The sequence below is a fragment of the Tupaia chinensis genome, unplaced genomic scaffold, assembly GCF_000334495.1.
Source record: "Tupaia chinensis unplaced genomic scaffold, TupChi_1.0 Scaffold000463_1, whole genome shotgun sequence".
Classification (NCBI taxonomy): Eukaryota; Metazoa; Chordata; class Mammalia; order Scandentia; family Tupaiidae; genus Tupaia; species Tupaia belangeri.
In genome coordinates, this window is record NW_006159972.1 from 2248522 (window position 1) to 2273535 (window position 25014).

Consider the following 25014-nt stretch of genomic DNA (forward strand, 5'->3'; position numbering starts at 1 on the left):
CTGTCTCAGCGCAGGCGGGCGGACTGCGGGGGGTTTGGCCAGGCCTCCGACTCCCATCTCTCTCCTCCCCACCCCCAAGCCCCTTTCCAGGTGGATATAAAGCACACACCCAAGCCTTGGCCAAGCCCCTGCAACATCACAAATCCCAACTGTTCCTCGGCCAAGCAGTAGTAGCCTGCTGCCTCCCACCCAGGACTGACAGCAGTTTCTGGCCAACTTCTTCCTTTTCCTTAACCTCCCCCTCCTCAGCCTCAGAAAGCCGGATATCCCTGCCTTGCAGGGGAAGGTTACTCCTGAGAGGTCACAGAGATGGCCGGTCCCCTTACGGCCTCCCTTTCAGAACATTTCCCCCTCCTCCTCCCTAGCCCCCACCGCCGTCCCCGAGCATTATACAGCAGGAACCAAACTGTCAGGCCACTTCCTGCTGTGGGATGGTTATTGCTCCTGCTGAGGGATGGTTATTGCCTACATGGACGTCAGCCTCACAGGGCAAGGGCTGGGCATGTGGGCTGCCAGTGGGAACAAGAACTTCCTGCCCAGGCAAATTGGATCTGCTGGACATGAGGAAAGAACAAGTCGGCCCCAGCTCCAGTCCCTCCCGACAGTCACTCACAGAACCAGCCAGGCTTCCTGCCTCACATCTCTCCATGCCAGCCAAGGCGGATGGCCTTGCAGGCCCTGTGGGCACCCTCCTCTCAGAGCTCCCTGCACGAGTCCCATCTGGTGGCATGGTCACAGAGACGCCAACTCCACAGGCTAGAGACCATTCTTTCAAGTTGGGGGTGATGGCTGGGAGGCATGGAAAGCCTTCCATGCGAAGGTCTGACCTCCAAGGTGTGGAGATCTTTCCACGTTGGGGCCTTGGGCCCATGGGCTCTGCTGCTCTAAGAGACATGCGAGGAGTTCCAGGATCCACAGGGCAGGCCTAGCTTGGTCAGCAACACTGGGCAAGCCGGGCTCAGAGGAAAGCCTAAGAATGATCACTGAAAACAGAAGTCTAGGACAGGTCAGGGAGAAAGAAGCCTGGAAGGGGAGAGTGGACCTCAGCACAGAAGACCCCCAGGAACCAGAGGGCTGAGCAGCAAAGAGAGCTGCCAACCCCTGCCATGCTTGGTGGGGCTTCTCAGTCCCTCTAGGAGTCTGGTCCCACCCACCTCCTTCCCTGTGGCAGCCAAGCAGGCTGTGCTCTAATCCTGAGGCTGGCCCAGTGGGGCCTGCAGCTCCTATCTGTGGGGAAACAACCAGCCACGTCTTGGGCACCATGCCCAGCTACCCTCCCATTTGCTGAGCAAAGTTGTACCAATACCTGGAGAGGCCAACCTGAGTGTTGAGGAGGCTGATGGGAGAGGCCCAGACTCTTTTCTGAAGGCCAGGGCAGCTAAAGAAACTGGCAAGCCCCAGAAGCCCAGGTACCAAGGTCACATCCCCATCTCACCCTGTCCCCTGGAGCCTGCCAGCCCATGGCTGCTGCATCGGCTGCCTACAGTTCCTACCCACTGGGTGGCTGAGGGTCCGCCTAATCTCCCATCTGTGGCCAGCAAGTGGGGACACTGCCTGACGGGCGGGCGGTCCTGGCACAGGGCCCATAGCATTGGACCGGTATTTATGAGCTGGTGCCTGGGCAACCCTCGCCAGCAACTCCAGCTAGAACCAGTCAGGCCTGGTGAGGGTGTGGGTGAGGCTGGGGGGACAGCCACACCCCTTACCCTGTCTCAGGGCAGGGAACCCGGCAATGGGCCAGCTGGGAGGGTGGGAGCACAAGGAGTATGTGTGTGCGTGTACATGTGCGCGCGCGCGCACACACACACACACACACACACACACACACACAGGCTAGCTTCTTCCCTCTTAGTGGGATGGGTGAGACAGCTCACTTTTGCAAACAAGCTGAGGCAGGTGTGATCCCTGGCACTGCAGGTGACTTACCATGTGGCTTTAGGCCATCCACCCCGCTTCTCTGAGCCCTCAGTTTCCACATTTTATAAATGGAAATGGTGATGCCCATCTGGCTCCTAGGGCAGCCTCAGGATTAAGAAGTCCATGACCTTCCCACTTCTGGCCTCATCCCCTTTAATACACCCTCTACACTGTGGCCAGACAGGGCCTTCTGGGCATGCTCTGCCCTGCTAGAAACCCTGCCCGCAGGAGGTCGTTCAAATTGGCCTGTCATTCAAGGCCCCAAGTGACTTGATCCAGTGTCTGCCTCTTCTTCCAAACCTATCTCTCTCTCTCTCTTTTTACTTTTTGGAGAGGTTTTCACTATAGGGCGTGTGCGCTTGCTAGAAAGACAGAGAGAGACAGAGAGATAGAAAGCGAGAAATCACCCCCCAGGGGGGATGGCCACACCACAATCCCTTCTCCTCCATTCTCCTCTCGGGATCTTGGGCATGCATGCACACGCGCCCGGTGTGAGTTTAAGCCACCGGGTCCAGGACTTGAACCACGGTCGACTACGTGGGAGTCCAGCGACATAGTCATTACGCTAACTGCTGGTCGCTCTCTCTATCTCTTTTAAAGAATTATTTTATTTAACTTCATTCATTCATTTGTTTATTTATTTTAATTTGACCAGAGAGGGACAGAGTGAGTGAGAGAGAGGGAAAGTGAGAAAGCAAGTTGCCATGTCCAGGAATCGAACTGTGGTTGGCCATGTGGGAGTCCAGCACCCTTAACCACCGTGCCACCTGCCGGCCCCCAGACCTCTCTCTTACTGTCCATCTGGAACCTGTTCTTCCTCTACGAACCACCTGCATTCACCCAACTCTACGCTTTCCTTCTGCATGTGCTGCTCCCCTGCCTACACCACTATGCCCTCCAGGCAGGCCCTCTGCCTGCCACCAGAGCCTGCTGTGCTCTGGGCTGGCCCCTCCAGGGAGACTGAGGGTCTGGCCCAGGCTGTAGCCCAGTGTCAGCCAGCTATCTCTAACAGGGCAGGACAGGACTGGCAGGGGTTGGTCAGCAGGTCCCTTGGCCCGAGCCAGCCTTATCCCCATTCCTGGTGCTGATCCATGCTCCTGACTACAGCCCATTGGGTCCTGGCACAGGAGCTCTGTACCTTACTTCAGCCCCAGCCCAGTGTCCTGAATACCCCTAGCTAGTCCCTAGCTCTTCAGCTCTTTGGGCCAGGTCACTCCCAACCCAGGAATCCCAAACATTCTCTATCCCCAGGGGTCACCCAGTGAATGCTACTGCACAGTGTGAAGCAGAAGATGGTGCAGGGAAGGGGATAAGGGTAATGGGAAGTGGCTCAGCTCCAGGTCTGGAAACCTGAAAGGGTCACGAGGACTGGTTACACCTAGCTGGGTCCCTCCCCTACCACAACTGAGCACACTGTGGCCTTTGCTCAAGTGCCAGTCCTTGCTGGCAACAGCCCAGGTGAAGTAAGCCCAAGGGCTACGGCCTGGGTGGTGGCCCGTGACCCTCCTGGATGCTGGGGGAACGGTCATCCAGGAGCCAGCTCTGACAGGCTGAGCAGCGGAGCGCCAGCCACTCCTGCTGATCTTATCTAAGCCCGCCACAGGCGCCAGGGGATGGAGAACCTGTTCCACATAGCCTCGTGCCCACCGCAGGAGCCAGAGAGTGAGCAGAGAAGCCCCCGACAGTCTGGTGCAGCTGTGTGCTGTCCTGGCACCTCACATAAATCACTGTCCCGCCGCCCTGCTGCTGACAGGCCGACCCCATAATGCCTGCACAGGACACTACCTTGTAGAGTGTGTTGCGGATGATCTCGATGTTCATCTCATCCAGGTCCTGCTCTGAGATGCAGTCCTGGAAAAAAGCCGCTGGGAAGGAAAGACGCAGTGTGAGCGGCGGGCAAGTGGCCTAGGCGAGAACTCTCCTGATGGTCAACCACCCTGCAGGGTACAGAGGGCCCCTGCCACAGGGCTCACCGGGCTGAGTATTAGGGGCCCCAACCCAGCCTGGGGTTTTGCCTTGGAAGTGGCGGAAACAATACTCTGGGCCACGCACACTGACCTGAGCTTCTCTTGCCTCCTTGCTCCTAAAATTGATTTATAAAGGAGGCGGCCAGCCATAACATGATCTAATCACTGCTGGGGCAGACCCAAGCTCAGACTATGCCAAAGACAGGCTTGCATAAGAGGCCGTGACATCCTCCCTTCTCCAGGGGCAGCTGTGGATTCAGGGCGTGACGCCCACTTCTCTGCATCCCCTAGGAGGGCCTGGCACCCACCCCTGGAAAACCTGCATCCTTCTCCTTAGGACATGGAATGAATTCCAACAGCTGAGTGGGCATGGACCAGGGACCTGGGGATCGCTGGGGAGCCGGAACAGGAGTACTCTCACCCTTAAGGAGGGTCTGCAGACCCACTAGTCTGTCTCTTCCTTTTTTTGTTTTAAAGAATTATTTTATTTAACTTTATTTATTCCAATTTGACCAGACAGAGACAGAACAAGAGAGAGAGGGGGGCAGAAAGTGAGAAAGTAAGCCGCCAGGTCTGGGACTCGAATCATAGTTATCCATGTGGGAGTCCAGTGCCCTTAACCACCACACCTCCTGCTGGTCCCCAGTCTGTTACTTCTTTAAAGATGGAGAAATTAAAAAGACCAGAACTAGCCCAGAACTAGCTCAGAGTTACTGAGAGTCTATGGCAGACAAGGTCACTGGGCAGGGGTTAGGCCTCTGAGCTTAGACCTAGTGCATCTTTATTTTATTTTATTTTTATTTTTTGAGAGGTTTTTGCCATAGGGCACGTGCGTTCGCCAAAGAGAGAGAGACAGAGAGACAGAAAGTGAGAGATCACCCCCAGGGGGGATGGCCATGCTGCAATCCCTTCTCCTCCATTCTCCTCTTGGGATTTTGGGCACGCATGCACACGCGCCTGGTGTGAGTTTTAAGCCACCGGGTCTGGGACTTGAACCGCGGTCGACTACATGGGAGTCCAGCGACATAGCCATTACACTAACTGCTGGTCCCATGGACCTAGTGCATCTTCTAGCCCTGTGGGTCTGGTACACTACAACCCTGGTGGCTTTCTGGAGGTGGTGTGGTGCCCTGGTACCCAGGTCTTGGCTATGAGATACTGACTGGTTATGCTGGTTGTGGTCACAGTGCTTTCTCCTTAGCCTCACAGACACACAGGAGCAATGCCTGAGAGAGGTCTGCAAGAACCTTCTAATTCCCTTCCCTTCCTTGGCCTCTCACACAGATCCTGCCTGCTGCTGGACACTGCCTGACCTGGCCCCTGGGGCGTGGTGGAGGCAGGTGAAACTATTTGTCTCCCTCCTCTGCCTCACAGGTGGCTGCCACTCTGGCCTTGTCCAGGCTCCCGCCTGGGGCCACAGCCCGTCAAAGCTCCTTGGAGTGGCAGAAACTACTCTGGGCCATGCGCACGGACTCCAGGCTCCCTCTCTCTTCTCCATGAGCTCAGTCCTCTGCATGCAGAGAAATCACTAAGGTGGAGGGTCTCAGTTGGGCCTGCAGTGCCCTGCCTGGCCAGCTGAAGTAAAGGAAAGGAGCAGAAAGGAAGGGGTGAGGAGGGGAGAACTGGCAGGAAAAGGTGAGGGGCAACAAGGGGAAGAGCAGCAGGTGGGTCTCACGTTCTGGCTCAGGGTCGCCTCACCCCCTGGCAACCCTGACTTGTGGATCCCACATGCAGGCACTGACACTGGTACCGCGATCTGCCCCACCATAGCGCTCACCCAGGGGCGTGTCCACCAGAATGGCATTGTAGAGCTCGGCGGGTGTCTGCGCGATGTTCACAGCCTCCATCTGCTCGAAGCTGCCTAGCGGGTGGCACTTGGGCACAAGCTCGGCGATGGAGCGCTGGTGCAGTGTGCCCGTGATGAGCAGGATCACGTTGTCGATCATGTAGCTGTAACTGCAGGAGGCAGGCAACAGCGGGGCAGCCCCTCAGGGCCAGCACGGCACCCCAGCCCTGCTCCCACTCGCACAGCCCCAGCTCATGCCACGTACTGACTTGGCACTGCAGGTCAGTGCCGCTGGCTAACTCCTGCCCAGGGTCCTCTTGGGGTCCTGAGTACTCCCATTCCCAGGAACACAGGTCAGACAGGACCCCAGGGGTTCACATGCCACGAATAAGTACCCCCCTGTGTGAACCATGAGTACATGGAGGTGAGGTCCACGGCCCAGCCTGAAATGGGGTGGCCAGGAGCCTGAGACGGAAGGGCTGGGAGAAGGAGCTGTATTCTGGGAACAGGGTGTGAAGGCCTGGGGGCATTCACTGAGTGATGGGTACCTTCGAGGAACTGAGCCCGGTCAGGACGGACACAGGGAGAGAGAGGGTGCAGCAACAAGCAGGCAGAGCTGCCAGCAGGCAGGGCATGGAGGCTGGACCCCGACTCCTCTGTGAGCACTAGGGACCCACGCACAGGATGGAAGCAAGTAGGATCGCCATCCAGTTAGGGTCGCTCTGGCTTGTGGGTAGAGACCAGAGTTGGGGGTGGGGGAAGATGGCAAGGGAAGGAAAGATCGAGGAGTTAAGTTGGAGAAGCTTCCCCAGGGAAGGCCAGAGAAAAGCCAGTGGGAGGTCCCCTTTGCAGTGAAGGCCCAGGTCAGGCAGACCTGCACAGCCCCACTCCACAGAAAGAGAACCAACCTCCTCCTTCAGGGCCTGAGGCCAGGGCCGGGTGCCAGCCCACAATGGCCTGGACAGGAGTCTGGGTTCAGGTCAGTCCAGGGCCGAGCTCCCCTCAGCTCTGCCCTGCAGAAGGCAGCAGAGGGGGCTGTGGAGCTCGGCGAGGGACAAGGCTCTTCCTCCAACTGGCAACCATGCTACAAAGGGGCTGGGACAGAGTTCTGTGTAGTCGCCTGCGTGGGAATTGGGTCAGTAAAGCAGGGAGGAGGGCCCTAGGCCACAGTCAGGCTGTGGTGGTCACAACTGCCCTCCAGTCTGTCACCAGTGATGAACTCAGGGCATGAGGGAACCAGATGAGGCTTCGGGGAATGTCCTCCATAGCAGGGTGGGCACTGAAGGCAGGCCCCGGCAGAGCTTCTGGTGGGCCAGAGCTAGGCCTCTGACCTGAGACAGGACCTTGAGCACCCAGTGCTGAGGCTGTCCAGGGGAGAGCCTGGTAGGAGGTGGATCCCAATGCTGGGAGAAGAAAGTGAGAAAGGGAACAGCTCAGGACCTAGCTCAGAGGGCTGGCCATCGTGGGTGCTCCCACAGGGCCCTCCAGGAAGGCGTGAGGAGGAACAGGCCTAGCTCCTGTACTGGCCTGACCCTAACTCGCCCTGCTTTCTGCCAACCCCCCCAGCTCCCACTCGGCCTGGCGCACTCCTGTGATCTCTGCTCTCCTGGGACCAGGGCCAGGCAGCTGCCCTCTCTCCGTCCCCAATCAGGCTGGGTCAGCTCTAGGATGTGCACTGAGAACAGACAGGCTAACCTTCCCAAAACTAGGGCCTTAGGCAGGGCCATGTGCAGCTGCAAGCCAAGAGGCCCAAACTCCTGCCCCCAACCCACAGAGCTGGCAGAGAGGCGTGGCCTCACAGAAAGCCCAACACAGCTTTTGCACCACCGTCTTCAGGTAGCTTCTCCACCCTGGACAGCACATGCCTCCTGCCGGATGCCCCAGCACCTCAGGTACCTCAGGACTCATGCTGCACACACCTGCAGCACTGTACCCACACCCCCTCCAGCCCCATGGCGGCCATCACACCCCGAGACAGCCACAGAGGTCCCTCCCCCAAGCCAGGATGATCCACCACCCTCCAGTCCGGGTGCAGGGAGCAGCACACATCATTCAAGTGATCCCACAGGCACCAGGAGCACTAGCCCCACTCTCAGTGCAGATAAGGCCCAGAAAGGGCAGATCAGGCCCTGTCACACCATAAAACGCAGAGGCTCTACATCCCCAAGGCCAGTGTCCCCACACTTCCCACGTCCAGAGCCCCCATTCTCCATCTTGCTCTTTCTATGCCTCCCTAGTCTTTGCACCCACATATCAGGGTATCTGTTTATGCTTGGAGTGGGGCCTGGGGCCGGGGCCCAAGATACACGCCTCGGCACGCTCCAGGGCGCTGGCCAGCCTGAGGAGAGCCTGCGGAGAGACACTGCCCTCTGGCTTGCTGCTGTCCCTCTGGTGATGTGGACCAGCCAGTTGGGATTTACTTTTCAGCTCTGACAGCAGACATGGAGGCCGGCAGTAGCACCCCTCACTTCCCGCAATCTCTCCTGCTATCAGTCCCAGCTGGCACCAGCGGAACACTGAGCCACGTAAGGGCACCCATGATCATGCCACCCGAGTCCCTTCTAAGGCCCCCTTCTAGTCCAAGCTGGGCCAACCCTGAACATCCAGCTGATGAGGATGCTCAGGGAAGAGCCCAACAGGGAAGGGCAGAACCCTTCCTGGGAGACAGGGACAGGGCAGGCCTGGCAGAGATGATGCTGGCCCAGCCTCCCCCAAGGCCGAGGTGGGAGCCTTCGGCAGGAAGGGAAATCCTCCTCCTCCTCGCCTGGCTTCAGCAGCTGCCTCCCTGCCCCCCAGAAAGTCACTCCACCATTCCTCCCCTCATTTGGCCTCAGCAGGAGAGAATGAGGTTCCAGCTGGTCAGCGTCTCCCTCCAGGGGAAGACAGCTGGGGAGTGGATGGCCGGCTGCCCGCCAGGCCAAAGGGGCCATGTGGGGTGGGGGGGCAGCCTGAATCCCTCTGCCTGGAGGCCCTCCCTTGCCCTATCCCTTCAAAACTCAGCTCAGCCCCAGAGAAGTCTAAGGTTGGAGTTTCAGAAGCCACTTCCTCCAAGAAGCCTTCAGAGTCCCTAGCCAACCGCACCCCTCTGCTGCCCTGGGGACCAGTTCTGCGCTGCTGAAATGGCCAGGATGACTAGCATGGCCTGCCAGCCTGTCCACCCTCAAGCTTGATTCCCCTCTGCAACCAAGGTGAGTGAGGCACGGCCCGCAGCAGAGTGACTGAGGCTCTGCCCTTCTCCTCACTAAGCTCTTACACTCCGAGGACTGGCAGATGACATGGCAGTACATCACTGGACTCCCACATGGCCAACCACAGTTCAAGTCCTGGACCCAGTGGCTTAAAAATCATGCTGGGCACATGTGCGTGTGTGCCCAAGATCGCAGGAGGAAAATGGAGGAGTGACTTCTCACTTTCCCTTTCACTGTCTCCTTTCTCTCTCCAGAGAGCGCACGTGCCCTAGGGCAAATACCTCTTTGTTAAAAAATATTTTTTTTAACTTTCTTTCTTCCTTCCTTCTTTTCTCCCTTTCTCTCTTGCTCTCTTTCTCCCTTTCTTTCTTTCTTTCTTTCTGTCTGTCTGTCTGTCTGTCTGACCAGAGAGGGACAGAGTGAGAGAAGGAGAGGGAAAGTGAGAAAGCAAGCCACCAGGTCCAGGACTCGAACCACAGTCGGCCATGTGTGAGTCCAGCACCCTTAACCACCATGCCACCTGCCAGCCCCCAAACACCTCTTTTAAAAAAAAAATACACTTCTCAGAAGCCCACCTGGGTCCTTCCACCTGACTGGAACCCCGTAGGCCTTGAGGACTCCTGTGTGCTCTCCTGCAAGGTAGGAGTAGAAACCACAGTAGGCCCAAACCCAGCCTACAGACACCTGGTGTCAACCCAGAAACATTGGTTACGGACAGTGAGGGGTGGCACGTCAGGGCAAGGTGGCCCGGAGAAACTTGATGCTCCTCTTTGACCAAGCAGGACCAAGCTAAGGCGACATATCCTGGTGAGCATGGCAGATGTGCTGATGGGCCCATTGGACAAAGCTTCCTTCCAGCTGCCCACTCCCAGCTGGTGGCACTGAGGCCCTAGAGGTAGAAAACCATGGGACCTCGGTACCCCCAGATGGTGCAGGGGAACAGGCAGGTACTGCATGCTGGGGAAAGTCCTCTCCAGGGAGGCTCACTTTTTCAAGGACTCCCCAGAGAACAGACTCACTCCTCTCACAAACAACTCCCTCAGCTTCTCTTCTGGGGCCAACTCTCCCACGGAAAACACCATGGAATGACCCAGGTCAAGGGCCCCTACAAGGCCAGAAAAACCTAAAAGAGATAATCCCCCGTTAGTAAGTTAACGGCTGGGCCTGGCAGGAACCCTCAGTACCGTGACACAGCACGTTTGTGCCATGGAATTGAGCCGGAGCATCTCAAGGCCGCATGATGACAGTCTCCTTCAAGGCTAGCTGTCCCAGGCTGGCTGTCTCACACCAGGCGGCTGCCTCTGCTCCTGCACCTGCTCTCAAGTGGCTTCTCTATCCCCACCTGGTCTGGAATCCTCCCAGTGCTGTGAAGCCACCCACGACCCTGAGTTCCATTTCTGAGCTCCCACAGGCCTCCCCGACTACCGGCATCAGCCCACTGGGCTGTGCCTCCGTCTCCTGGCAATAGGCCTGGCCAGACCGGTACTGGTCAGGTGTGCTGGCTGAAGGCTGGCGGGATCTACAACAGCACTGGACGCTGTCTCTCACACAGAAGGGCAGAAGCAGCTTTGACTGGCTTCTGCTTGCACACCTGCAGTGACAAGGAATTCATCACCTGTTGCAGAAGCCCGTTAAAGCCATTCAAGGACAGCTCGAAAGGCAAAGGAGAGACTGACAAGTGGACCTACGGTGACCTTGGTGGTGTTCCCAACCTCTGTCCTTGACTGGGTCAGCTCTATCTGTGGGCACTGAGGGTGCTGCTCCCCTAAGTCTTCACACCCAGGCTGGGGGCTCTAGCTAATGCTTCTGCCACCTGGAGATCCACATTCCCCCCTCTCGGTCCTATCCTCTGGGCATTTCTAGGGTAGCTTTCTCCTTCCCAGAGTGGGCGCCATACTTAGAGGCTGTTGTAGGCACAGAGAGCCAGAGGCTCCCCACTTGCCACTCAGAACATACATAGTTCCCTCAGCAGAGAACAGCCTTCCCCAACCCTTCCCTTAAATGTCTGGTTTCCCTCAGCCAAGAAGTCACCTCCTCAGGGAAGCCAGTCGTGAAGCCCCAACCTGGGGGCTCCCCTGGCCAGGACCCTATAGAAGGCTTTACCCCTTTCTACAACCTTCTTCACACTCAGGATGAGCTGTAGGGCAGAGTGGAGGAGACGCAACCAGGGAGGTAGGAGTTAAATCAGAGACACACTGAGAGGAAGGAGACTGTTGGGGCGGGGAGCTGGACAGTAAGGAGTGATCAGGCCTCGAGACTCGGGCCACATCAAAGTCAGGGTGACCTTGGCCAGGGCCTTGTGGTGGAGTGACAGAACTGTTGGAAGCTGACTAGAGGCTAGAGGGGAGAGGGGGAGGTGAGGATAGTGAATGTAAAAGTGTAGGCCCTGCAAGATGGGTTCCCCATGATGTGAGAGACTTGAGCTCATGTAGCTGCTGACACAGACCCTGGGAGGGCTGGTAATGCATGGACAGTACAGATGGGTGGCTACTCAGAGTCTAGGAAGTAGAGTGAGGGGGTCAGAACATTGGTAGAAGGATCTGAGAGAAGAGGGCGCTTCTGCCACTGGCCGGGCTCGGGGGGAGGGGGTGCAGATGCAGTGCAAGGAGGCGGACTGGCGTCTATTGTCTTTGTGGAGGAGGAGGTGGGCCATCTGCCCAGAGAAGAGGTTGGGGGCAGGAGACAGATGATGTTTAAAATGGGCTGTGGTCTTTTCACCCTTGATGGGAGGCTGCAGGGTACTGAGGAGGGAGAGCAGGAGGCTGCTGGGCAGGGCTGAAGCTAGCTGATGCTGTGCACGCATGTGTGGCGCAGGGATGACCCCCCGCCCCCTCCAATGGCCAGCTTCCCCAGCTTTGCTCCCAGCAGTAGGGGTGGGGGGAGGAGGCTCCAGGCTGGAGGCTGCTGGGATTCCTCCAGGGCTGGGGGGCTGCCAGCCGGGCGGGACCATGAGTCGGGCGGCCAAGAGAGCTGCGGATGTTGGCAGAAGAGCACTTGAATGATGGACCAGGGAACCTCAGCTGGGGAGGGAGGGAAACGAAGATAGAACAGGCAGCAGGGGAAGAAGCCAGGCCCAGTGTCCTGCTGAGTCCGGAACCCACGTCCCACAAGGGACTGAGAGTGGGTTGGAGGGCTTCAAAGCTGTGGGTAAAGAGGGGGTGCCTGATTCAGCGATTTCAGGGCTGGAACCTTTCCAGGTGGTGACAAGGCCTCAGGCAGCCCATCAGCGGGGGTGGCTGAAGTGGAGAGAAGAGTCACGGAGGAACAGGTCATTGGAGATGACGAGGTCACAGACCGAGCAGCCACAGGCTCAGTTGGACCGACACGTGGCTGCCGAGCTCTTCCCCAGAGAGGGCAGGAGTGAGTGGACGGGAAGATTCTAAGCCTCGATCACCCATGAATGGAAGGGGCGGGGAAGTGGCGGATTCGGACAGCCTGCCACAGGATAGCACTTGGCTGCTTTATGCACACATGGTGCTTGCAGCCAACCTCCAGCAAAGAGCTGGCGGCTGTGCAGCCTCAGTCACGCTCTCAGCCCTCTCCGGTTTCACGGCCTGGCAGGCGGACATCAGAACAGGCCAGGGCTAGAAGCCCAGGCAGGTGAGCAAGAGGGTAATGTGATGGACAACATCTGCCCTCTGACCACTGGCATGGGGTCAGGTCTCCTCTGGCCAGCCTATCTGGTAGGACCCGAACGTTGACCAGGAAGCCAAAGGAGCTTTGTGCAAACAAGTCACAGATGAAGGATGTGCCCTGACAATCAATGTACTGCTTCCTGATATGTCCTCAGCTCTGGCCTCAGGGCAGTGGACACACAAGTGCAGGCCAGGGGTTGACAGACAGATGGACCACTGCTATGTGGCCCTGGATGCAGCAGTACACAATACAGCCCATCTCTGGCCTAGTAGGTCCACATCTGCAAACCTGCATGGAAGTCTGGAGCATATGAGTGTGGGTCCAGCTAGGGCAACAGAGAGGCCCCTGGGGCAGAAGGTCCTGGGGCAGGAGGCCTGTAGCCTGGAGAGGGCCTGCTTCCCAGATTGGTCAAGGAGCCCTTGGGTGTCCAGTGTGTGGCCCCTGTTTGAGGATGGATCCCTCTGGCTGTAGCCCCTACTTGAGCAAGCGGATCTTGTGCAGATGGCTATACCCTGCAGAGAGTCGAAACAGGTCTGGCAGGAGGGATCTAAGACTGACCCTGCAGGGATAAGAAGGGCAGGTTGCAGGTTCCCAGGGGCAGAGCAAGGACTTCGTAATTAGGGAAGAGTAAAAGCTGGACAATACCCAGACAAGTGCAAGGAGACACTTCCCCACACACATTCCTAGAAGACACGCTCCTAGCTTCTAGAAGCTAGCCAACAATGCCTCTCCTCACCACCTGGGTAGTGCAGACATCTTTGCTTGGGCCATTTCTTTGTCTGCTAGGTCCTGGCCCTAGCTCTTGGGCCAGCCCCTCAGAGGGGACCTTTCTACCTCCCTGTGTCCACGGGCATACATGACAGAGACTGGCCAGTCCAAGTGTTCTCCTCAGCTACAGGTCCCAGAGCCCTTTCCTCTGCTTCTTCAGAAGCTTGGTGAAGGCAGAGCTGTCTGAAGGTGGGGAAACTGAGGCAGCCAAGGGTCCTAGCTTGGGGCCTGCCCACCTGAATTCCTTGGGACTTGGGCCAAAATTGAGAAAGGCATTAAAGTGTTCAGCCTGTCATTTCCCACCCAATCTCCCTGGACTCAGAGCCATGGATGGAACAGATGGAGAATGTGCCTCCATTCATACAGAGCCAGAGGGCCTGACTGGATCATCCCAGGAACCAGCTCTGACCATCCCCTGACCTTTCACCCCAGCATGGGCACTGCAGCCTGGTGAGTCCACAGTGTGGGTACAGTGGGGTAAGAATACATGCCAGACATACGCCCACAAGTGCCTGACCATTTTCTCTGGTCAGTCACAACCCTCCTCAGTCTCTGTGACACTGAGGGTACAGGAGAAGGGGCTTCCCTCCAGCACTCCCGTGTGGAACATTCTCACCTGCCCTCCATCTCCCCAGCCAACAGTGAAGGTGCTGGTGACCACAGCTAACAGGCGGTGGTCTCGAGGTCCAGCTGGTCAGGGCTGTTGAACGACCAGCTGAGTCGCACAGCCCTGGAGACCACTGACGGTAGTGCTCAATGACAGCTGGCCTAATGAAGCTGTCATCAGGGGTTTTTTTAATGAGTTTTTTAATTTTTTAATTGTCAGAAGTTACGTACGCTTGCCACAGAGAGAAAGAGAGGCAGGCAGAAAGTGACCCCCAAGGGGCCCTGGTCATGTCACAATCCTTTTTTTTCCAACCCATCAGAATACATGCCAGACATATGCCCACAAGTGCCTGGCATGTTCTTCAAGTTGCTAGGGCTAGGATTTGAACTGTGGTCAGCCATAGGGGACCTGGTTTACTATGCACAGCATTTAATCACTGAGCTATGGAGCTGACCCTCTCATCAGCTCTGACAACCGATGGAGTCATAAAGATGGCTGGCTAAGCCGTGCAGGGCCAGCTCCTGCAGGTGCAGCCATCCCGCCAGTGGAAAGGGCTTTCTGCCCAGTGGGATTGGCACACTCACGTAATAAAGTCCAGGAAGCTGGCGAGTGGCTCGTAGGCATGGTTCCTCATGTGGCGGAACTCCACCACCATCTTCTCCTTGAGCCGGTCATCGATAACTGACACCGTCAGAGGTGACGCCTCATTGGCGAGGAAGTTGCCGTAGTCAGTGCTTTGCAGGTGCAGCTTCAAGTCTGAAACCCAGGAGTGAGGGGTGAGGGCTGACCTTGCTGAGCCTCCCCAAGGGTACCAAGTCCTCTCCCCATCCAAACTTTGGGCCCCGGCCTCTCCCCTGAAATTGTATTTTGCCACCAGCCTGACCTCCAGCTCCCTGCTGGCTCAGGGCCTATATAGGTCAGTCAGGCAAGGCCCTGAAGGTGCCTGAGATCCTTGGGCCACAGGCCAGCACACCGAGCCCCAGAGACTAAGCGCAAGTAGAACAACCATTCCCCAAGATGGCAAGAAGCCTGGGAAACCCCAACCTGAGATGTCATTCACAACCCACAGCCTGAGGCCATCCTGCACACTAGGCTCTAAGACATCCCAAACCTAGAGCATGAGCCCTCTCCTCTGCAGCATCAGGGCCAGAGGGCAAGCTGGCACACACTCAGAGGACACAGGCATATGAAATAACAGAGCTGCACAGAGCTGTGGGAGTAGAGTGGCAAGGGCACCAACATACGTCTGAGAGGCTGAGCAGTTCCTGCTTGACTGGCCCATGACCAAGAGCAGAATGCAGAGGATGCAGCCAGTGGGACAGTGTGAGTGGGAAGTGGCCTGGAGAGGGAAGTAATGGAGTGAGTAGAGGCAGGGACAAGCCAAGCCTGGGAGGAGAGCTTGTCCCTCCACAACCCCCAGTCTATTCTCCACACAGCAGAGAGAGTGATTCTTCTGCTGTTCCTAAGTTTGCTTATTTCTTTCATGAAAGACAGCAAGATACACACCCAGGTAACCTAGACAGCAAACACACAGTCTTGCCATACTGTGGTCCTTCCCTGAGCCAGCCAGGACCATGGGCGCATGGGCGCACACAGTGTGTTCAGGTTGACCTGGGATCCAAACCCAGGCCTCCCGTATGGCTCCAATATTGCACAGCAGTGTGCTGCTGCCTGTGCCACCTCAGCGGGCAGCCTGAGTGATCTTTTATTTTTGTAGTTTGCTATAGGGCATGTGCACTCACTGGGGAGAGAGAGACAAAGTGAGGAAACCATTCCCCTTGGGGGATGGCCATGCCATAATCTCTTCTCCATTGTCCTGTCGGGGTTTGGGGCACACATGTGTGTGGACCTAGTGTGATTTTCAAGCCACCAGGTCTGGGACTTGAACCGCATGGTTGGCCATGTGGAATCCAGCTGCCTTAACCTCCATGCCACCTGCTAGTCTCAGAGTAATCTTTTTAAAACACGAGGCAGACCGGGTGCAGCAGGTGACATAGTAGTTACATTGCTGGACTCCCACATGCCTGACCGTGGTTTGGGTCCCAGACCCAGTGACTTGAAAATCACTCCAGGCACATGTGTGTACATGGCCAAGATCCTGGGTGACGTCTCACTTTTCCTCTCATTGTCCCTGTCTCTCTCTGTCAAGTGCACACGCCCTAAAGTAAAAATTTCTTAAAAAAAAAACAAAACTAAAACAAACCAACCAAAAACACAAGGCAGAACAAGTTGCTCATCTGCTTCAAAGACTTCTGCACTCATATTTTTCTAAATAGGAATCCCCTCTGGGGTCTCTACGTGGTTGCCCCACCATTGCTGCCTTCCTCTCAGGCTTCCTTCCTGCCGCTTCTCGTATGCTCACTTGCCCAAGCCACGTCCTCACCTCAAGGCCCTTTCTGTTCCCTTCCTGGACATGCACAGTGGTGGCTGTCTCATCCCTTCCATTGGATCTCTGTTCAAATGTCCCCTCTTCAGCCCCATCACTCTGTCCCCTCACTTGTGTTATTTTTTTTTCTTTTTTTTGGGAGAGGTTTTTGCTATAGGGCGCGTGTGCTCACCAGACAGACAGAGACAGACAGAGAGACAGAAAGCGAGAAATCACCCCCCAGGGGGGATGGTCACGCCGCAATCCCTTCTCCTCCATCCTCCTCAGGATCTTGGGCACGCATGCACACGCGCCTGGCGTGAGTTTAAGCCACCGGGTCCGGGACGCAAACCGCAGTCGACTACGTGGGAGTCCAGCGACATAGCCATTACGCTAAGTGCTGGTCCCTTGTGTTCTTTTTCTATAGCACTTATCTCACCTGATGCAGGATATGTTAGCTCTGTGAGAACAGGAACTGTGGTGTCCTAGAGACCATGACAGACCACATGCTGATGTGTGTTCATGCTCAGTAACTAATGTAAAACGAATGAAAGATAGGAGAGCATTGGTGAAAACACCAGGAAGGCTTACTCCTGGATTCTGATATGGGGACATGAGGGTGGTGACAGCAGGACTAAGAACAGTGGCTTTGAGAAGTGACCCATGCATGTGTTAGTACGTGTCCACCAGCAGAGGCTGTCCGGAGGACAACGGGGAGGGCTGCATTTGTGACATCTGTTACACGTCCTCCTAACCAAGGCCTCCCAACATGTCCTTGGAGCCCAGAAAGTCATGTGACCCTGGGCTCCTTAGGAAGGGAGGTGGGGCATGCAAGTTCTCTGCAGGCTTTTTTTTTTTAATGATTTATTTAATTTAATTTAATTAATTAATTAATTTTAATTTGACCAAGGAGGGAGAGAGTGAAAGCGAGAGAGAGGGGGAAAGTGAGAAAACAAGCTGTCAGGTACGGGACTTGAACCGTGGTCAGTTATGTGGGAGTCCCCATCCTTAATCAGCACACCACTTGCCAGCCCCTCTCTGTATGCTTACAAGACCCTTGAAATGCCCCTTCTGCTGTGTCCCATCAAGAGAAGAATGCCCCCAGACCGGAGTCAGGTGCACTAAAGGAGAGATGGAAGACATATGTGGGAGGGAATGAAGGGAGGGATGAAGGGAACCAGCAGTTAGTGTAATGGCTATGTCGCTGGACTCCCACGTAGTCAACTGCGGTTCGTGTCCCGGACCCGGTGGCTTAGAACTCACGCCGGGCGCATGTCCGTGCGTGCCCAAGATCCCGGGAGAAGAATGGAGGAGAAGGGATTGCAGTGTGACCATCCCTCCTGGGGGGGTGATTTCTCGCTTTCTGTCTCTATGTCTCTCTCTGTCTGGTGAGTGCACGCGTCCTATAGTGAAAACCTCTCCAAATAAAAAAGGGAGGGATGAATAAGTTGCTAGAGAGGGCACCCTCCACCTGCATCTCTGCATGGCCTGGTGACAGGCAGTACTCATTTCCTCTGTGGCTCATGGGCACCCAGGCGGTGAACTTTCACCTCCTGTGTCCTGCAGGAGATCCTCACTATTGCTCTATCATTCATGGCTACTTCCCTCCCATAGCCACCCAAAAAAACGATAAAAGGAGAGGATCAGATGGAACAGAGAGAAGTCACCAGCTCCCAGATCTGCCCCATGGACTCTACTGCCTTTCTGTCCACGGGCACACACTCTCCTGTGTCCTCACCCCAGGCTGTCTGCAATGAGCCCCTGTCCTCGGCTCGCTCTTCCCTCTCCTCCCCACTATCTGGTTAAGTCCTAGCCACTCCTAGAATAAGGCATGGCTGAGAGAAGGTGCTTTGCTCAGTAGTACTGGGGTTGTTGCAGTATTTGATTATTCACTTGGCTGTTACAAAAAAATTCATAACTGTAATTAATTGATGCTTGTTGCCATAGTACTATATTGCCTGTATTTCTAATGCTAGAAATGGGGTTCATGTGCTAGGTTTTAATATCCTTGAGTGTGGGCAAGTGTCCAAATCTTTTTAAAAGAAACATGGTTGGGAGGCCAGCATGTGGCATGGAGTTTAAGGCGCTGGACACTCCCACATGGCCAACAACGGTACAAGTCCTAGACCTGGTGACTTGCTTTCTCACTCCCCCTCCCCCGGTCAAATTAAAATACATGAATGAATAAACACAATTAAATAAAGAATTCTTAAAAAAAAAAAAAAAAAGAAACATGCTTGGGACTGGACACGGGTACATTAGTCAAACAATGCTCTACAAGGCTAACCCACATGGGAAGGTTTTAGGCGTGTGTCTGAAGACCTCCCTGAATATGCCGGACGTGCGTATGCCCATATGCTGAGGCTTAGGGTAGAACGCGGCATGAGGGCCCTGCTGGAGGCACCTGCCTGCCATCTGTCTGTCTTTCTCTTGCTTGCAGAAAAAGGAAAGAAAAACTTTAAACAACGGTAACAAAAAAGAAACACAGCTTACTGGTACAAGACTTACCAGTTTTGAGACATCATTAATGCTCTTAAAGTGAGGGTAAAACATTAAGAATATAAATTAGTCCCATATGTTATAATACTGAAATAAAGCCTCTGTCATTTATGAAGTCATATTCATGCTCTGACTTTATATACTTATACCTATCCATTTAAAAAATTATTTAATTTTATTTATTCATTCATTTATTTTAATTTGGCCAGAGAGAGAGAGAGAGAAAGTGAGAAAGCAAGCTGCCAGGTCCAGGATGTGAACCTTGGTCGGCCATGGGGGAGAGTCCAGTGCCTTAACCACCACGCCACCTGCTGGTCTCCCTTGTCCATTTCTTTTAGTTTAGCTAGAGGGTACATACACTTACCAGATACAGAGAGACAGAAAAAGTGAGAAATTACCCCCCAGGGAGGATGGTCATGCCACAATCCTTCTCCTCCATTCTCTTGAGATTTAGAACATGCACACACACACACACACGCTCAACATGTTTTTGTTTTTATATTTTGCTACAAGGCACATGGGCTCATGGGTTGGGAATGGAAGTGAGAAATCACCCCCTAGGAGTGATGGCCATGACACAATCCTTGTCCCCTTGGGATTTTGGCCATGCATGCACAAATCGCCTGGTGTGTTTTTCAAACCTCCTCGTCCAAGACTTGAAGCACATGGCTTGCCACATGGATCCAGCTGCCTTAACCTCATGCCACCTGCTGGCCTTGTACCAATCAATAAACATTGTGATACTGGGGTAGAAGTGGGCAGGGGGTTCTGGCCCAGACCCAGCAAGTGCTGAAACTGCCACTAGGGGAAGCAGAGGAGCAGACAGCAGCTGGAAGCTGGGAATAGAATGTGGTTTTCTGGGTCATGCTTTCTGGCGAGGCAGCTGCCAGACCAAACCTGTCCATTTATCTATGCAGCCACTGTAGCCAAGTGAGAGCCTTTCTAAGGCCAGAAGACTTCTTTCCCTTCGGTTCCCGGCCTGGGCTTGGAGGCCAGGCCAGATGCGCAGGGAGAGCTCCAGGGCAAAATCCAGTCCTCTGAGAAGGGTCTCTCTTGCCAGGAGCTCCACTGTTTCGCAGAGTGAGCCGGGACCCTGGACCCCAGCCTGGCCTCCTGGTCCCTTTGGGGGTCAGGCCAACCTCAGGCATCTGTGCACATTGCCCTTCTGAGCTCCGGCGCACGCTGCTGGAAGGCTTCCCCAAGGGAGTGGCCACCTCCCACACGGGATCCTCATGAGCTCTCCAGCAGTGTGCAACTTCCTCTGCCCCAGCCTCCGCCTGTGCTCCATCCACATGGCTTCTCTCCCTGGGAAGGCTAGCTAAGCAACTTCTCACTGCCGAGCACCAGTCCGTTTCTCCAGCACCCCCGCGCTCATCCAACACCTGGCACTGGTCAGGAGGGAGTCCTCGTCCCAACACCAGAGGGACCACTCGACCCAGTCTAACTAGAAACACACGGCTGGGCAGCGTCCTCAGCCCTGTGCCAGCAGCAACCTATATGCGGGAAGTGCCTATTTCATGGACTCAGGAACAAGAAATCCGAAGGAGCATAAACTAGTCCAGAGCCCCAGTCTTGGGGCATAGGACCAGGCCTGGTGGATTCTCTCTGTCCCTTACTCTGCCCCACGATCCTCCCAACTCTGCACCTCCTTGACCACATTCTTCCCCAGCCCTTGGTCCAGGACAGACCTTTCAGGTATAGACTCAAACACCCAGACTTTAGTCCCAGGAAAGCTGGCAGGTGACCGGGCTGGGCGAGGCCAGGGCATGCCCTCTCCCTGACCTCAGAGGCAGCGTGCACGCTCACTGCCTACCTGAACGTCATGGGCCTGGACTGTCAGTGACCAGTCCCTCTGGCATTGCTGTGGCACCAGCCATTCCTAGAAATACTAGGAATGTGTATGAATAGGGGGGCAGAGCTGGGGGTGGGCTCGCCTTCGCATGGGCCTCAGAGCAAACACCCCTGTGCTTGGCTGCTATGTTCTGCTGACACTGCATCTGGGGAAGCCAGGGCTCCAAGCGCTGCTGGAACGCAGGCAGCCGGGTGGTTTCTGCTGGCGTTTGTCAGATCAGAGCAAACCCAGGAGAGTACTGTGAATCGTGCCCAAGGCTTGAGGAGTCTTCCTTACCAGGAAACTCATTTTTAAAAGCCCCCAGGGACGATGTCAAAGGGCCGGTCCAGACCACTCTCCCTGGCCAAGCCCCACATCTCCTGGTGACCCAGGGAAAGGGGACAGCCTGCCAGCCAAGAAGGCAACTTGGAGGGAGACAGGCGAGCTGATCCCCGAGCTCACCCACAAGGGGACCACACAGGCTTCTAAACCAGCCATGACCCTGTTGGAGAAGCCTGGAGCCCAGACCCAGTGTCTGGCAGCCCCAAGCCCTCCAGACAGTCCCAGCCAGGCTAGGACAAGATTGGTCAGGATGCCCCCTCCTCCCCAGCTTCCTGCTCTCACTGAGGGATGCAGAGGAGGGGACGTGACTGGGGGAGGGATCTGAGCACAGAAGGCAAGGCCTGGAACTTGTAGAGAACTTCGTGGGAGACCCGGCCACCCAGCCCTGGCCCAGCCCCCAAGAGCAGCTGAGGACGGCAGGGGCTCTGGGAAGGCAGGGGCTGGTTCTGCTTTGGGCCCTGGGATCAGCAGTCTGGCAGTCTCAGTGATGGCCCCTGACAGGCTCAGCCATGCCTGGGCCGAGGCAGAAGCAGTGTTCTGGTCAACACAGACTCAGGGGACGGCTCTGGTCTACCCACAAGCCCAGCTGTCTACCCCAGATCCTCCCTTCTGCGGCCCGGCACCAGGGATGTCTAGCCAGCTTGGGATCTCTCACAGTGGAAGACTTCCTCAGAGGCTGATTTCTCATGTTCAAGATGCTGCTGCTACCAGGAAGTTCTCTCTGCAGTCCGAGGAAGCCGAACAGCTCAGTGTCCCACTGCCTCCAAGCCTCCCTGGGGCCCTGTGCTTGCTCCATAGCACTCCACCCTCTCAGTACCTTCCTGTATCTCTTCTGCTTCCCATGCTCTGGTCCCCAGTGCTCTGGTGACCCTCCCTCCATCGCCTGGTGCCACCCAGGCCTCCTCATCCAGCCCCACCCTCTACCCCCATCTTGGCTCCCTGCTCCCAAGTCAATTCTCCACAGCAATGCCATGGGCCAGACAGAGGTGTGGTGGTTAATAATAAACTTAATTAAATAAGTAAATCTTTAAAAATATATATATATATTTAATACATATTAATATATTTAATGGAGGAGTTGGACTCCACAAGGCCAACTTCATGGTTTGAGTCCCAGCTATGTGGCTTGAAAAACACAGGGCACATGTGTGTGTGCCCAAAATCCTGAGAAGAGAATAGAGAAGAGATTATAGAATGGCCATCTCCCTGCCTCCACGGGGTGCTTTCCTACTTCTCTCTCTCTGTGTGTCTCTGCAAGGAGTGCGTGTACCCTGTAGCAATTTCTTTAAAAGATTGATTTATTGTTATTATTATGTTTTAATTTGCTATAGGGCACACGTGTTCATGAGAGAGAGAGGGAAAAGTGAGAAAGCAAGCTGCCAGGTCTGGAACTCAAACGGTGGTCAGCCATGTGGGAGTCTAATGCCGTCACCACACCGCCTGCTGTCCACCCTCCATTGTAAATTTTAATGAAGGAAGGAAGGAAGGGAGGGAGGGAGTGAGGGAGGTCCTCCAACTCTGCGTTGCTGTCACCTTTACCCAGGGACCCTTGTGGCCCTAGAGCTAGAGCTCTGTCTCCATCCCATGCCCCAGGCCTAGCACTGCCCTTGACTCTCAGGTCTGCTGGTGCAGCCCTGAGGGTTCCCCAGCTGAAGGGACCTTCCTGTGATCTCTGCTCAAGTCCACAGGCTACCTAGACAGAAGCCCTCAAAGTGCAGGAAACACAACTGTTTCTTTAGGCCCAGCTGGAGAGGTTGAGTTGGAAGGACACATCCCAGCCTGAAAAGTGAGAGCCCTTGCCCTCCCAGGGCAGCACGGTCCATGAGGCTGCCTGTGTCAGAGACCTCTGTCCTGGCTCCAGCTGGGTTCGAGCTCTCTAAAGGGACCTGGGAAGGCTGCAGCCTAGTATCCACCTGGCATGGCTGTTTCTCCCAGAGCTCATCAGGGAGAATCTGACTCAAGCCAGTTCCACAGCTTCCACTGACTCCCCCACCTCCCCCGCCACCACCCTACCTACCCCTAATCCCTAGGTTCCTGGGCCAGGACACCTCAGCAGCAGGGTCCTGGCCATAGCTGACACCCTGACTACTACCTCAGCTCCCAGTAGGTAGGGGGCTTGGGGACCCCAGCTTGAGCAGCACTCTCTGCTCTGTGTGGGACAAAGTATGGACTTGGAGGTCATTCCCAGTCAGGCTTTGAGAGGTGACAGCTGAGCAGCCCTGCCCCACCCACTTCCTGAAACCTTTCCCAGATCCCGCCAACCCTAACCAGATCTCTCAGCTCCTCCAGGACTCCCAAGGACAGGTAGTACATGGCTTCTCCAGTCCCAAGTCTCTGCAACTCTTCCCAAGGGCCTCAGGGAGGCAGGAAGGGATGGTACTGCCCCATGCCAAAAGGTTGGTCCTACATGCCCCCCAGGGCCAAGTGGGCATGGCCACAGTCCCTGGGCAAGCACAGTATGAGGCCAGCCTCTGCTCTAGACTCACCCATGGCCTCACGGCCCACAGAGGGGTCCTGCTGGCCAGCTGGCCACAACAGAGTATGAGAGGACAGTGTGTTCCCAGACTTCACTTCTGCTTTTCCAGAGGTTACTCAACGACACTCTCCTGGGGAGCTCAGGGGTTTTCAGGAATTGTGGCCCGCTGAATGAAACCAGATGTGAGAACATGCTTCCTAGAGCCGAGTATGCCCATCCTGCCATCTCCTACAGGGGTAGCACAGCCTTGGAGCCTATTCAACCACTCCCTGGGCCCAGGTGAGGGGTCCTCTATAAAGGGTCTGGACCTAGGCTTAACATCTAATGCTAAGACTTCTAGGGGCTCAAATCAAGAAAAACAGACAGATAGACAGATGTGGACAGGTGGCTGGGCTGGTGGCCCAGTGGAGCCATAGCTGCCCTGCTGCTCCTCAGCACGTGTGCATGCCTGAGCCTCTTCCTCAGGGTTGGAGGGTGGTGGGGAGACCTCTTGTTCACAACCCCTCCAAAGCAGATGTGTACACTGGTTGCCTGGATCTGCAGGGTCAGAGCGCCAGAGCTGGAACTCTCAGAGTGGGAGCTGTAGCATGAAAACCGTTACCCCTGAGTATATGTGGGGCCTGCAGCATAGACTGAGTGTCCTCTTCGGCTTGCAGGCCTTAGCCAGAGTCCATCGCAGGCTCCCTGCAAATCTCATGTAATACCATCTGACGGATTAACCTTGTATTCCAATTCTTCCTCTCAAATGCCAGCTCTTTCTCCTCTCCCCCACATGCCACCTGCCATTCCCCATCCAGAGCCTTGGCACCCCCAACAACTGGGGTGTCCATGGCCCCTTTCCCTGGCCAGTGCAGGGTGCACCCATCATCATTCAGCTGGTCCATGCCACAGCCTGGCCACCCTCTGCAGATCCATTCTGCCAAATTACTGGCAGATTTCAAGACACTGCTCCTTGGGCTGTTGAGTGGGGCAGGGAAGAGAGAATCCGGGCTTTGGAGCCACTAGAACCTGGGTTCTAATCCTATCCCACAGCTTGGCCCTGAGCAGCTGTGGAATCTTGCTGGACCCAGGCTCCTGGTCGATCACCCGATAGAAGGCCCTGCAGTGCCAGCTGCCAAGGGCACATAACAGGCATTCCATAGGAACAGTGGTCTATGGAGAGAACTGAGCAGAGCATCCCACAGAGCATCCCTTCTGGCAGAAGGGACCCTCCCCGGAACTTCCTCCATTCTCCTCTCGGGATCTTGGACACGCATGCACATGTGCCTGGCGTGAGTTTAAGCCACCAAGTCCGGGACTCGAACCGTGATTAAGTACATGGGAGTCCAGCGACATAACCATTACGCTAACTGCTGGTCCCGCCGAGCTTCCTAATGAACACCCGCGGCCCATTGGTCTGTTCTCTTGACTCCAGGCTATTGCTCAGGCTGTCCTCTTCCATCCTCTAGAGAAGGTTCCTGGCCCTCCTCTCTCCCTGCTGTTTCCCAACCCTTCCCCAGGGGCTCTGCCTGTTTTCCTCTGTCATAAAGCCTGTGGGGGACCTTGTGCAGCAGATCATGCAAAGACACTGCCCATTCTGCTGCCTCCTGATGAAGGAGTACAGGGCTGGCTCAGCACCCGGGACTCCTGTCC

General features: G+C 55.7%; 1 protein-coding gene across 1 annotated transcript in view; it reads right to left on the reverse strand.

Annotated features, from left to right (window-relative positions):
• The window catches only part of ATP6V0D1 (ATPase H+ transporting V0 subunit d1), a gene marked incomplete at its 3' end in the record, with an annotated part of 46571 nt that overhangs the window by 3908 nt on the left and 17649 nt on the right, over positions 1-25014 (reverse strand). The window contains 3 exon segments of the mRNA XM_006155617.2: positions 3703-3782; positions 5662-5840; positions 14454-14625. Of these exon segments, the coding sequence (XP_006155679.2) occupies positions 3703-3782; positions 5662-5840; positions 14454-14625 (431 nt within the window).